Source organism: Mobula hypostoma, chromosome 5 (genome assembly GCF_963921235.1).
Source record: "Mobula hypostoma chromosome 5, sMobHyp1.1, whole genome shotgun sequence".
NCBI classification, from domain to species: domain Eukaryota; kingdom Metazoa; phylum Chordata; class Chondrichthyes; order Myliobatiformes; family Myliobatidae; genus Mobula; species Mobula hypostoma.
In genome coordinates this window covers 136,894,312-136,909,704 of record NC_086101.1, presented here as the reverse complement: position 1 = coordinate 136,909,704, position 15,393 = coordinate 136,894,312, and the positions used below count along the sequence as shown (strand labels likewise).

The 15,393-nt window shown below is 41.3% G+C and overlaps 1 protein-coding gene across 1 annotated transcript in view; it reads left to right on the top strand.

The window, feature by feature from the left end:
- musk (muscle, skeletal, receptor tyrosine kinase) overlaps positions 1-15,393 on the top strand; it is a 208,747-nt gene that overhangs the window by 55,631 nt on the left and 137,723 nt on the right. The window contains exon 6 of the mRNA XM_063048989.1: positions 1,779-1,923. Within this exon, the coding sequence (XP_062905059.1) occupies positions 1,779-1,923 (145 nt within the window). The remainder of the gene's footprint in view (positions 1-1,778; positions 1,924-15,393) is intronic.

Below are 15,393 nucleotides of genomic sequence, written 5' to 3'. Positions count from 1 at the left end.
TACTGAAGTAGTGTCTGCAATCAGATAATAACCAATGGCTGACATCACAGTCCAAGGGCCCTCATGCATTACTGCTTGGAGAACCATCCTCTGTGAATTATGCACATGCAGAGATACCAAACAATTCTGGCTTCAAAGCTATGTCCTGGTGCACAAAAAAGCTGAATTATGTGACTGTATTTCCAGTCCCTTCTTCAGTATAATTGTCGCAGGAATCTCTTATTTTCACAGGCGAGCGCACATGGTAAAATACCCTGTTATCAAGGCAGCACTGGGGGTAGGGGCTTTCAATAAAGATTCCCGTTCAACCATGGTAAATCAGAGCAATGAATCCGAATCAGAAAGTAACAAAACATTCTTATTTCTTCTCTATGGTTTAAGGGTTGTATCACATATCAATATGCAATGGGTGGAGTAGAAACATCAGGGAGGAAGACAGTTGGAATGTGGGCAGAAGGAAATGAGTAACTGATGGCATTGACATAATGGGTCAAAGGCCTGATTCCCCACTGTATGAATGTAAGATCCTTCCAAACAAATCATATTATGCACAAAACCCAAGGCCATATTATAGTGTTACATGTTTCCTGGATAATGTTCGTCCTGCGGCATGGGAGAAGAGGAATGGGAGAGTCACATAGGGAAGAAATTCAGGACAATGTGAGATGGAAAATCAGGGCATTGGATGAGATTTGGCATCAACTGGAGCTGGAATCTGTGGAATCTGTGATAATGGGTAGAGGCAGTGAGCGGGCTGGAGGGATGTGGGAGAGCAAGGGAATATGTAAAAAAACCTAGCTTCCCATTTGACTAAGTTTCTATTTGATGCACAAGAGCACAGCTTTGAAAAGTATAGACAATCTCTAATGAAGATCTGTCAAACTTCACTTGGTTGGAAAATCTTCCTTGTGACCTAGTTTCAAGATTATATTCCAATTCCCATATCATTGGAAGTAAAACTCATAAAGGACCATCCTTTGGGAGCATTCACATTTTGAGTCCATTGTGTCAGTCTATATTAAGCTATTTCCCTTCCAATTAGGTTATTTAATCTGGTTGTGTGCAGTTCTGGATAACTCATTGTAGGAAGGAAGTAGAAGATTTAGAGTAGGTGCAGAGGAGATTTACCAGGATGCTGCCTGGGTTAGAGAACATGTCATATGAAGATAGGTTGAGTGAGCTAGGGCTTTCCTCTTTGGAGTGAAGAAAGATGAGAGGTGACTTCGTAGAAGTGTACAAGATGATAGGAGGCATAGATCGAGTGGACAGCCAGAGACATTTTCCCAGGGTGGAAACGGCGATACTAGTGGCCATAATGTTAAGGTAATTGAAAGAAACTATAGTGGGATGTCAGAGGTAAGTTTTTTACAGGGGGAGTGGTGAGTGCGAGGAACACACTGCCAGGGGTGGTGGTAGAAGCAGATACAGTAGAAACTCATAGATAAGCATGTGGGTGATAGGAAAATGGAGGGCTGTGTAGGAGGGAAGAGTTATATTGATCTTAGAGTAGGTTAAAAGATCAGCAAACATTGTCTTGCTTCAGGACCTGTACTGTGCTGTAGTGTTCCACATTCTAAATTGCATTGATGTATGCCTTTCTGGCCTTATAAAGGCCCTCCTTGGCTTTATAAGGTTTGTGTGTTTCTTGAACCATCCAAATGACTTTACGACAAGGGACTTCAAAATGTGACTTATTTGCTATTTTCCTTCTCGTAAAGCACGAAAAATTTGTACCTTTTGTTTTGAATGCAATATCAAAGTAATGCATTTGCTCATAGAAGGACCAGCCTCGAACTTCAGTGCTTGAGTCCGGGAACTTAAGAATTCGTACTGTTCAGCTTGAAGATGCAGGAAAGTATCGGTGTTTGGCAAGAAACAGCCTGGGCTTCGAGTATTCCAGATCTGTGACTCTGGAAGTACAAGGTAGGTCTAGTATCAAAGAACGATCTCTCAGGAAATAATTATCCCGATAAGTACAGTGTCCTTTGAACTAACAAATGTAATGCTTTTGTGTTCCTGTTGAATCACTTATCGTGATTAGCTATGAAATTTCTCTTTCCCTTGTTATAATATAAGTATTATACTATTTAAAAAGTTAATAAATGGATTAACATCTTTATTAAAATGGATGGGCACAGGAATTACAATGTATTTTCTATGAATATGGTTCAGGATCTTTAAATGGGAATATTTTTGAACAATTAACTCTCTCTCTCTCTCTCTTTCTCATTTTCTCTCTCTCTTTCTTTCTCTCTCTCACAGCACCATTTCTATCCATGACACAGGACTGCTTTTTTTAATCATCACTTAGCTTTTAGGAAAGGGATTAGAATGCCTGGAATAACTGAATACTAATTCTGAATCATTGAATATGTTGACAGTGGTATCACAAGTATAACACATGCACAGGAAGCATATCTTTGAATTAAAACCTTTAAATCATTAGCAGCTGTGCTTCCAGCTGATAGAGCTCAGAATTGCCTCCATAAATCTCCCTGCTTCTCTATCTCCTTCATCTCCTTGAAGACGCCTCTCTGAAACTTAACTATTTAACTCTTGGTTTGATCGTCCATTCTGATCACCCTTTATGAGCCTCTTTGTTAAAGGTCCTGTAAGGTACCTTGACTCATTCTCCTATATTGAAGATGCCTTATGAATCAGACTGTTCCTATCTCTTTCCTAGAACCCATTCCTGGTCCAAATCAATAACCTGATAATCAATAGTCAAAAACTCTCAATCAGTGCAGTATTGCTTTCTGCAAATGTGGTTATTTTATTTTGCACGACAGATTATTTTTCCAATACTTATTTGCTTTTCTCCCTCATTCATTGTGCAGATTTTAATATGACAAATGCAACTGAAAGAGGTATTTTGCTTATCAGCTCAATGCATGTGTGCTGTGAGTGGTGTCACTAATATAGCAGTCACAACTTATTGGGAGAGCTCTTCATAAGTAATTGTATACAGGGGTAATATACTCAGCTCCATTTTGCAAAAGACAACAGATAAGAAAATAATGCTGGAAATACTCAGCAGGATAAGCAGCATTAATGGAGAGAGATACAGAGTTAGCACCAGGTCAATTGCCTCTCACTGGAAGTGGGAATAAAACATGTTACAAATGCGGAGAAAGGGAGGAAGGGAAGATGTTTGACATGACAGACTGAGGAATTAAATGACAGTGAAAGGTGGAAAAGCTGAGTATTGATGGGATTTTCCATGTTCTCTGGAGTTCCAGTAGGCAGTATTTTGCCAGTTACATTGATTTACAAGGTTCATTTCTCCCAATAAGGTGCTTTTAATATACAGACAGAAATTCTGCATCTTGCACTGGCTCTGTACTTGCTGCTTGCTATTCCCTGCTCCTTTTGCATTGGTGTGCTATTTGCAAAAACAGCTGTGAACACGTGGGCTCTTAATGGCTTATGATTGCCTGGGTATATGGTATCCCGTTAATATTCATTATAAATAGTATCTACACTCTAGACATGCACCTTCTCTTTTCATCACCTCAAGCTTTGTGTGCTGCCTCCAATATTTTAAAATGCACTGAGTGTTTACCTAGGGTGTGAAAATCAGCTTGCTCATTTCATAAAACACAAAGATGTCGAACATTTTGGAGCATCACCAACATAATAGAATATAAATAAAGAAATGGCACAGCGTCCAGCACAGAAACAAACCATTCAGTCAAAACATTCCACATCAGTGCATCTGCTTCGAACAGGCTTCCCACGATCACCCCCAATCACAGAAAATCAGCATATCCCTTTTTTCCCTTTCTCCCTCACATATTTATACAACATCCCCTTAAATATCTCTCTGTTAATTGCAAAGCTCGCTCCCTGTGGAAACTAGTAGCAATAGCGGCGTTTCCTCTGACTGACTTATGGTGATACCCCCCACCCCTGCTTTGTTCTCTCCCACAGGTGGAAACATCTTCTCTGCATCAATCCTAGAGAATCCTTTTACCACTTTGAAGACTCCCGCCCCCCAACCACCATCAGGTCATCCTTTAACTCTCAGTGAGGGAACATGAATGAAAATGTCATTGCAGTAACTATTTGACTGTTCCAATACTGAATTACACCACCTGTGTAATGAATTTTGTTCTCCTTAAAACTATGACGCGATAAAAAGGACTCTTGCCCTCACGACCTACCTCCTCATGGCTTTGCACCTTTTTGTCTGCCTGCACTGAGCTTTCTCCGTAAGTGTATCTGAATTCTGTCATTACTATACACTGAACTCTCCCAATGCCCTGTTATAGTGAAATGATCTCCATAGATGTAAAACAAGACAAGTTTTTCACCGTATGACAATAATAAACCAACTTACCATTTTACGAATTTACCAATTTAAATGGGCAGTTCTCAAGGGTTTCTGAAGACTGAACAGAAGTATTTTGGGAATGTATATTCTGAGTGACTGAATATGGTAACTTCCTACACTGGATTTGAGGCTTCAAACCATGTAACACTGGACAGCAATTAGGGCATCTAAGTACAAAAGTAAACTTTCTAAAGAAGGAAATGATAGCTGAAAGGTGATACGATTTTGACAATGAAATCATAGGAAACAGGCAGAATATCCAGAGGGTCAAAGGATAAACACTAGAAATATTGAAGGTGCATGTTGCAGTGGGAAAGTACAAAATTCAAAGTAAATTTATTATCGAAGTACATATATGTCACTATATATAACCCTGAGATTCATTTTTTTGCAGGCATACTCAATAAGTCTATAAAATAATAACATTAATAGAATCAATGAAAGCCCGCACCAGCTTTGCATTCAACCAAGGTGCAAAAGACCACAAACTGTGCAAATAAAAAAAGAAAGAAAGAATAATCATAAATAAATAAGCAATAATATCAAGAACACAGGGGGAAGAGTCCTTGAAAGAGAGACCATTGATTGTGGGAACATTTCAATGATGGGGCAAAAGAAGTTAAGTGAAGTTATCCTCTTTGGTTCAAGAATCTGATGGTTGAGGGGTAGTAATTGTTCATGAACCTGGTGGTGTGAGTTTCTGAGGCTCCTGTGCCATCTTCCTGATGGCAGCAGTGAGATGAGAGCATGTCCTGGGTGGTGGGGGTCTCTGACTGTGGATGCTGTTTCCTGCAACAGTATCACAAGTAGAGGTGTTCAATGGTGCAGAGAGCTTAACCTGCGATGGACAGGGCCGTATCCACTACTTTTTGTAGGATTTTCTGTTCAACAGCATTGGTGTTTCCATACCGGGCTGTGATGCAGCCACTCAGTACACTCCCCACCAGACATCTATAGAAGTCTGTCAAAGTATTAGCTGTCGTGCCAATTATCCGCAAACTCCTAAGGAAGTAGATGCGCTGCTGCGCTTCTTTTGTAAATGCACTTACATGCTGAGCTTAGGACAGGTCCTCCGAAATAATAACACTGAGGAATCTAAAGTTGCTGACCCTCTACACCACTGATCCTTTGATGAGGAATGGCTCAAGGACCTCTGGTTTCCTTCTCCAGAAGTTAATAATCAGCTCCATGATCTTGCTGACATTGAGTTAAAGGTGTTATGGCACCACCAGCCAGATTTTCAATCTCCCTCCTTTACTGAATCAACCACCTTTGATTCAGCCTATGACAGCGCTGTCGCCAGCAAACTTGAATATGGTAATGGAGCAGTGTTTAGCCATGTAGTCACAAGTGTAAAGGAAGTAGAGCATGGGGCTGAGCACACAGCCTTGTGGTGCACCTGTGCTCATAGAGGTTGAGGGGGAGATGTTGTTGCCACTCCGAACTGACTGGGGTCTGCAAGTGAGGAAATAGAGGATCCAATTGCGCGAGGAGATACTGAGGCCAAGGTCTAGGAGCTTATTGAATAGTTTTGAGGGATGATGGTATTGAATGCTGAACTGTAGTTGATAAAGAGCATCTTGATGTATGCGCCTTTACTGTCCAGTTGTTCCAGGGTTGAGTGAAGAGCCAATGAGATAGCACCTGCTGTGCATCTGTTGTGCCAGTAGGCAAATTGGAGCAGATCTAAGTCACTTCTCAGGCAGGAGTTGATATTTTTTATCAGCAACCTTTCAACAAACTTCATCACTGAGAATGTAAGTGCTATTGGACGACAGTCATTGTGGCAGGTTACCATGTTGTTCTTGGGCACCGGTATAATTGTACCCTTCTTGAAGCAGGTGGGAACATCAGACTGCTGAAGCAAGAGTTTAATGATCTCAGTGAATACTCCAGCCAGTTGGTCAGCTCAGGTCTTTAGTGCAAGGCCAGGTACCCTGCTTGGGCTGGATGCTTTCCGTAGGTTCACCCTCCTGAAGGCTGCTCACATGTGGCCTCAGAGACTGAAATCACAGTTTCATTGGACACAAGTGAGCTTATGACAGTTCCTTCATGTCTTGACAGCCAAAGTGAGCCTAGATGGCATGGAGCTCATCTGGAAGTGATGGAAGTGATCTGGAAGTCATCTGGATGGTCGCCTATGTCACAATTTAACTTTATAGCGGTGATAGTATTCAAGCCCTGCCACAACTGTTGATCATCCTTTGTCGATTCAAATTTAGTCTGGCATTGCCACTTCACCCGTGAGATGGCTTTCCAGAAATCGTACCTGGATCTCTTGTAATTTCCTTGGTCACCAGATCTGAATGCCTCTAATCTGGCTCTCGGCAGATTGTGGATCTCATGGTTCATCGAGGGCTTCTTATTGGGGAAGACTCTGAATGATTTTTTCTGGACAAACTCACCTACCACTGTTTTAATAAAGTCCATTACAACTGTGGTGTGTTCATTCAGATCCAGGGATGAGTCTTTGAACATGGCCCAGTCCTCTTGAAGACTTGAAGCAATCCTCTGCTACCCGTGACAACCTCTTTGTTGTCCTAATCTCTGGAGCCTTGCTCTTTTGCCCCTGCCTGTATGCAGATGGGAGAAGGACAACCAAGTGATCAGATTTACCAGATGCAGTCTGGGCATGGAATGGCAGGCATTCCTTATCTCAGTATAACAGTTGTCTAGTATGTTGGGACACCTGGTGCTACAGGTTATATGCTAGATTAGATTAGATTATGAGGACACACAGTCCTCCTTTATCGTCATTTAGTAATACATGCATTAAGAAATGATACAATGTTTTTCCAGAATGATATCACAGAAACACATGACAAACCAAGACTGAAAAACTGACAAAACCGCATAATTATAACATATAGTTATAACAGTGCAAAGCAATACCGTGATTTGATAAGAACAGACCATGGGCACGGTAAAAATCTCAAAGTCTCTTCAAAGTCCCATCATCTCACGCAGACGGTGAACCTCCAGCGCCACAAACTTGCCGATGCAGCATTCCGGAAGCATCCGACCACAGTCTGACTCTGAGTCCATCCGAAAACTCCGAGCCTCCGACCAGCTCTCCGACACCGAGAACCGAGCACCATCTCTGCCGAGCGCTTCGACCCCAGCCCTGGCAACAGGCAATAGGCAAAGCCGAGGATCTGGGGCCTTCCCCTCCAGAGATTCTGGATCACACAGTAGCAGTGGCAGCAAAGCAGGCATTTCAGAAGTTTCTCCAGATGTTCCTCCATGCTTCTCATGTCTGTCTCCATCAAATCAGGATTGTGCACGGCATCCTACTTCACAGATACGATATCATTCGGAACGGCTGCATGCGCTGCGTCGCCATCTTCTCCTCCCTCCTTATGTTGATTGTAATTGGGCAGGACTTTCTTCAGACAAGCCTGGTAGAAGTCCGTGATGATAATTTGAAATGAGTTGGGATGGGCAGCCTCTTGTTTGGAGATGGCATCATGCAGTATCTCACCCGCTTGTTTATCATTGGTCACTGGTGGTACGTAAACTGCGGTCAGGATTATGGAGGAGAACTCCCTAGGTATACAGAAACGGATGGATTAGGACAGTTTAGGACTGGTGAATTAAGAAAATCTGATTCATCATCATAATCTGTAATCTTTATTAATTATTATATTATTAGTGAGGAGGTGATTATAATAATTAAGTACTGCTCTGGCCTCTGCTTCCTCAATAAAATAACCATTCTTTATGGAACTGGTTCATTTAGCCTGAGTTGCTTGTTTTGGCTTTGTGCTTATGATGTTTGAATAACTAACCAGAATGGTTTGATATTCAAGTTCCCACTTCCTGCCTAGTGTTTCCCATACCACGTTCCTGTCCATATTGCCACTCACTGTATATGCATGTTGCTTTCTTAAATGCCAATGCTTTCTTGCACAGTCAGCTATGCTTCCAAAAGTCTGATGAGCTCATAGTTTCTATAGCTACCATTCGACTGATTCATTCCTGTAGCTTCTCCCATCCATGTCCATCTGACCTATATATCAACACACACAAAATGCTGGAGAAACTCAGCAGGACAGGTGGTGTCTATGGAGAAGGTTAAACAGTCAATGTTTGGGATGAAGGGTCTTGGCCTGGAAGTCGACTGTTTACTCTTTTCCATAGATGCTGCCTGACATGCTGAGTTCCTCCAGCATTTTGTGTGTGTTGCTTTGATTTCCAGCATCTGCAGATTTTCTCTTGTTTGTGACCTGTATATCAGCAGCTTAGTCTATGAAAGTCTATTAGCTCTCATATCTCAGGAGAATGGCGAACCTGCTTCAGCTCAATACAACCCTGGTCTTTATGGAAAACCAGTTTCCTAAAGGAAGCTGGAACCATAGCCAATGGCCAAAACTATTTGAGTAACAGAAAAAATACTTTCACTTATAGAACTCCTTCTTTGTCCCTCTTCAAGACATGCCAGTTGGTTTGCAAAGTACTTTTAATATGCACTGTCTGACACAACGGTGCGATATTGACCGATGTAAAACTGGTTGAGGGATGAAAATTGATTAGCTCCAACAGTGCAATGTCCTCTCAACACTTAGTGTCAGCCTCTGGAGTTTGCTGAATCCACAACCTTCCAGGTCTGGAATAAGGGACTTCCAGCTGAGTCACACCCAACAGTGGTATGCTGTTGAATGTTTCCATGGCAACACTCCAGTCACAGGATGTCAATAGGTCAAAACTACAATGTACCATGAGACTCATAGTCATCAAACACACTCATGAAGTCACCAACATCACTGCAGTCTTGGTACAGCTATGTGGCAATGGTAAGATGCAATACTGTGGCATCTCCTGTAAGGTTAAATGTTGCCGCCATGCAGTGTGGACCATACAGTGATAACTTTCCTTTAAGATGATTGTGAAAACTTTCTCTGTGATTATCTGACTTGGTACCCTATAAGATGTACTAACCCTCAATAACTTTTCTTTCAATTCATCACAGTTTTTACAAATCAAAGATGGAGCCATGGCACTCATATTTTTTAAAGCAGGATCTCAATCCAAAATAACACACTCAAAATGCTGGAGGAAATTAGTAGGTCAGACAGCATCTATGGAAATTAATAAACAGCCAACGTTTTGGGCTGAGTCCTTCATCAGGACTGGAGAATGTTCATGCCATCAGGTTGGAGGCTACCAAGACTATAGCCTGTTGCGTCTAGATAGCCTTCAACCTGATAGCATGAGCATTGATTTCTCAAGCTTCCGATAATATCCCCCACTTCTCTCTTCTTTTCCCCACTGGTCACCCTCTTACCTCTTCTCCTCACCTGAGTACCACCTTCCCCTGGTGTCCCTCCTCCTTCCCTTTCTCCTATGGTCGACTCCCTTCTGTCAGATTCTTTCTCCTCCATCCCTTTACCTTTTCCACATATCACCTCCCAGCTTCTTACTTCATCCCCCTCCACCACCCACCTGGCTTCACCTATCACCTTCTAGTTTGTCCTCCTTCCCCTCCCTCACCTTTGTATTCAGACATCTTCCCTTTTCCTTTCCAGTCCTGAAGAAGAATCTCGGCCTGAAAGGTTGACAGCTTGTTCACTTCCATAGATGCTGCCTGATCTGCTGAGTTCCTCCAGCATTTGTTTGTGTTGCTCTGGATTTCCAGCATCTGCTGAATCTCTTGTGTTTCTCACCTTTGTATCAACAGAGGCTGTTTGACCTACTGAGTTCTTCCAGCAGCTTATGTTTTACGCCAGATTCCAGCATCTGTGATCTCTTGTGTTTCTGGAGATACCCATGTGGCTAAGTTTGATAATATTGCAGTAAATGCAACAGAGCACATCACGATGTTAAAAATGTGATGCAAATAAATAAGGCCACACAAAGTAAGCATAGAAGTGGTTTCCTCAAGCTTGTCCACCGTTCAATAAGATCATGGCTGATCCAACTTTCCTAAAGTTCTCTTTCCCCATAACTTTTGATTCCCTCATGATTTAAAATCAATGGGAGTAATGCAAATAAATGACAATTGGAATTGGATTTTGTGTTAAAAGATTATGAAATTTTTCATTTTGATTTGATGATTGATGCCAGATATGTTGTTGTATAAGTAAGAGGGGTAGGCGTAATATAAGCTGTAGCTTCAACCTACACCCTTTCGGTCTGTTTTAAAGAATATCTATTTTTTTGTTGTAATTTTGTCCTATAAAATCATCGTTGAAACTGATGTTTTTTGTTAGGTTTGTACTGACCGAAATAAATTTCATGCATTCATCATTCATTCATTCATTCAAAAATCTGTCTCAGCTTTGAATTCATTTCAGGATTCATCTTCATAGCTCCCTTCAAGGGAAGAAATGCTTCATCAGACTAAATAAGAGTGTCTTTCAAAGTAAAGTAAATTTATTTAATATCAAAGTTCATATGGTGTCGCCATATACAACCATTAGATTTATTTTCTTGTGGACATTCTCAATAAATCCGTAATAGAATAATAACCATAATAGAATCAATGAAAGACCACACCAGCCTGGGCGTTCAACCACTGTGCAAAAGACAACAGACTGTGCAAATACAAAAAGAAAGAAATAATGGTAATAAATAGATAAGCAAGAAGATGAGATGAAGAGTCCTTGAAAGTGAGCCCATTGCAGGAACATTTCAATGATGAAGTTGAGTGAAGTTATTCCCTTTGGTTCAAGAGCCTGATTGTTGAGGGGTAATAACTGTTCCTGAACTCGGTGGTGTGAGCCCTGAGGCTCCTATGGCTTGTTTCTGATGGCAGCAGTGAGAAAAGAGCACGTTCTGGGTGGTGGTGGGGTCCTGATGATGGATGCTGCTTTCCTGTGACAGTGTCACAAGTAAATGTGCTTAATGGTGGGGAGGGCTTTCCCCGTGATGCACTGGGCTGTAACCACTACCTTTTGTAGGACTTTCCATTTGAAGGGCGTAGCTGTTTCCATACCAGGCTGTGATGCCACCAGTCAATATACTCTCCTCCAGAGATCTGTAGAAGTTTGTCAAAGTTTTAGATGTCATATCAAATCTCGGTGAACTCCTAAGGAAGTAGAGGCACTGTCGTGCTTTCTTTGTAATTGCATCTATGTGCTGTGCCCAGGACAGGGTCCTCCGAAATAATAACAATGAGGAGTTGTGAGCACTCTGGTTCTAGACTCTCCTTAATTAAACATCCTCCCAGCATTTCCCCAGCCCCTAAAAATGTTATATGCTGCAATATGATAGTCCTTCATTTTTCTAAATTCCACCGGGTAGAGCCCCAATCTCTCAACCTTTCATCAGAAGAGATGATGATCCTAATAAAGCCTTTCTGAACTGCTTCCAAAATCTTTATTTAAATAAAGTGATTAGAATTCTGCAGAGTACCCTGAACGTCATTTCAGTTTTGTCCTAATCAGATGTAGTAAGATCTCCTTATTTTTATATTCCAAACACTTGCACTCCCGGCACTTAACCCTGTGCACCCCACTGCTCACAGATTGCAAACCCCTTCACCTTACCCACTGCTTCTGCTCGTTAGTTAATTCTCTATCCATGCTAATAAATTGCGTCCAATGCCATGTGCTCTTATTTTGCAAAATAACCTTTCCTGGGGCAGCTTGCCGAATGTCTTTTGAAAGCCCGAAACTTATTAAATCAGCTAGTTCCCCCCCATCACGCTGGTTGTTAATTCCTCAAAGAACTCTAATAACTTTGTCAGGCATGATTTTTGTCTCATGAAGTCACACTGATTCTGTTTGATCAGTGTATGATTTCCCAGATGTTATGCTTAATTTCTTACTAACAATGTTTTTCCAATAATAGACATTAGGCCATCCAGTAGGTGGTTACCTATTTTGTGCCCCTCTCCTTTTTTTTTGATCAATAGTATTACATTGTTTTATTTTAGTACTGTACCTCGCCAAAATCTAAAGATGTTTGTAAGATTTCAGGTAATGTACTCATTATATGAAATACCACTTCTGAGATCCTCAGAATAAAACCTTCAGGAATGGGGACCTATCAGCCTTAAGACACATTATTTTGCTTGATATTAATTCGCTAGTGATGGTGATGGTATTTAATTATTCTCCTGCATATTTTTCTTCGTATTAATGGGATGTTAAATGCCAGCAGAGTACAGATAGTAAATGGCATGGACCTTGGGAGTGTTAACAGAGTGACCTTAAGGTGCAGGTTCATAGTTTGCTGGGAATGGTGATACGGGTGGATAAGATGCTGAAGAAGGCATTTGGCATGTTTGCCTCGATGGCTGAGGCATTGAGTATAAGTGCTGGGGTGTCGTGTTTCAGCTTTCCAAAATGTTGGCAAGACTGCACTTGGAGTACCGTGTGCAGATTCGATTGCCACTCTACAAGCAGGATGTGGTAGCATTACAAAGGGCGAGGAAGAAAAACACTAGTATGGTGCTGGGAACTGAGAGTCGTGGTTACAAGGCTGGGGGACGATCCTATCTGACCCATTAGAAATATATAAGACTATGAGGTGCATAGATAGGGTAGATAGTAAGAGTCTTTTTCCCAGGGTAGTTGTGTCTGAAATCAGACAGTTTAGGTTCAAGTTGAGTGGGGAGAAATTTAAAAGAGATCTGAGAAGCAAGTTTTACCTACAGCGGGTGATGAATAGCTCGAATAACTGACTGGAGAGGAAGTAGAAGCAGATATAATTACAATGTTAAAAAGGCACTTGTGCCGTTTAATGGTGGAAGGTGGGATTAGCACAGATAGGCATAATTGTTGCTATGAGCTGTGAGAGGAAACTGGAACACCCAGAGGCACATGGAGAACATGAAAACTCCACACAAACAGCACCAGAGGTCAGAATTGAACGTGGCTTTGGAAGCTGTGAGACAGCAGCTCCACCTAACTATGCCACTGCGCCAGCCTTCTTTCCAGGGAGTAACACTGACAATTATAATACCACTGATGATATCTGGATGAACTGCAAATTAGTAAAACAGTGCTGGGGTACACAAAACCATTATACCAAGGAGTCCACCATAACTTATTAATGAGGCTTAACTTCTTTTCTTTGCATTGATGCCATCAGGAAAAAGCTACAGGAGCCTCAGGACTCTCACCACCAGGTTCAGGAACAGTTATTACCCCTCAGCCAGGCTCTTGAACCAAAGGGGGATAACTTCACTCAACTTCACTTGCCCCGTCATTGAAATGATCCCACAAATTATGGATTTGCTTTCAAGGACTCTTTACCTCACGTTCATGATATTTATTGCTTATTTATTATCTTTATTTTTTTCTCACCTGAAGCTGGTTACCTGGGTTTCATCACCTTAAGTTACAGAGAAAGGTTGAACAAGTTGGGTCTTTATTCTTTGGAATGTAGAAGGTTGAGGGGGGACTTGATAGAGGTGTTTAAAATTATGATGGGGATAGATAGAGTTGACGTGGATAGGCTTTTTCCATTGAGAGTGGGGAAGATTCAAACAAGAGGACATGAGTTGAGAGTTAAAGGACAAAAGTTTAGGGGTAACATGAGGGGGAACTTCTTTACTCAGAGAGTGGTAGCTGTGTGGAACGAGCTTCCAGCAGAAGTGGTTGAGGCAGGTTCGATGTTGTCGTTTAGAGTTAAATTGGACAGCTATATGGACAGGAAAAGAATGGAGGGTTATGGGCTGAGTGCAGGTCGGTGGGACTAGGTGAGAGTAAGAGTTCGGCACAGACTAGAAGGGCCAAGATGGCCTGTTTCCGTGCTGTGATTGTTATATGGTTATATGGTTATAAAACCTGAGGTAGGGTGTGGCCAAGTATGGTCATTTCTCAATTTCTAGGAATTTTCGGATTATTCTTGTGGTGTTTAGTATTCTGGCTTTCTGGAGATTTACATAGATATTACTGTGTAGGCCTAATTGTTTAATGCTATTGTGTAGTGCCTTTGGGATGACACCAGGTGTAGTAGATACTTACTATTGGGACAACGTATACCTTATTCATGTTCCAAAGTCTTTTAATTTCCTCTTTTAATTTAGCACATTTCTGGTGTTTTTCACTTACTGATTTCTGTAAGTTATGTGAGTTGGAAATGGCTATGTTATTATTATTATTTCTTTCTTTTTGTATTTGCACAACTTGTGCCTTTTGCACAGTGGTTGAATGCCCAAGCCGGTGTGGTCTTTCATTGATTCTATTGTGGTTATTATTCTATTAATGATTTATTGAGTATGTCCACAAGAAAATGAATTTCAGAATTGTATACAGTGACATATCTGTACATTGAATATAAATTTACTTTAAAATTTGAACTTTAACTTACTCAGAAAGGTAAACAAAATTGCCCATTTCATCTATGCAACACTGTATTTCAATACATTGTGCGGATAAAGTTCCATGTCAGGATCTGCCTTTTAAATTACAAACTCTACAAAGTGGAATCTCTTCAACAAGAGTAGAAATGCTGGGAACAGTTGGTCAGTTTTTGCCGAAAACCTAAACCTACTGTCGAATCACTTCTTGTCACTTCTGATGAACAACTGATTCTTAATGAAGCCTTAACTCAGACAAACCCGTAGCCTCGGGCAAAACCATCCTAAATTCAACTAAATGCTGAATCCTACTGATTCACTTCAAAACTGGGAATAATTAGAACAGGCTAATTTGTCATTTAGGCCTGAATTCAGTATGTATCACTATCACCCCACTGGGCAAGTCTACTCTACTATTGACGAAATGCCATCCAGCTGTCTTTGAAGGGTAATCCTCCCGTCATACCTACCATACAGACCATGAACTCTGATGGTTTTGTGGTAATAAAGGTTACTTGGTGAAGGAATTTGCCCTTCTCTGTTTGAGATGTGATTGAAGAGCAGAACCATACACTGATACTTGTGCTCATAGAGAGGGAGTGAAAGGGCAGTGGAAGATGTGAGCAAATATAGAGAAACTCAGGCAGCTGGGTGGACTGGCAAGGGGCAAGTGATAGAGGTTCTGTTAGAAACAAGGGAAACCCTTTTGAAGATTAAATCTTCCCTTTGATGGGAGTTTATTGAAACCTTCTCTCACTGCTCCCCCTCTCTGATTTCTTCTGTCCACTGATATTTTAAAAAAAATAAATGA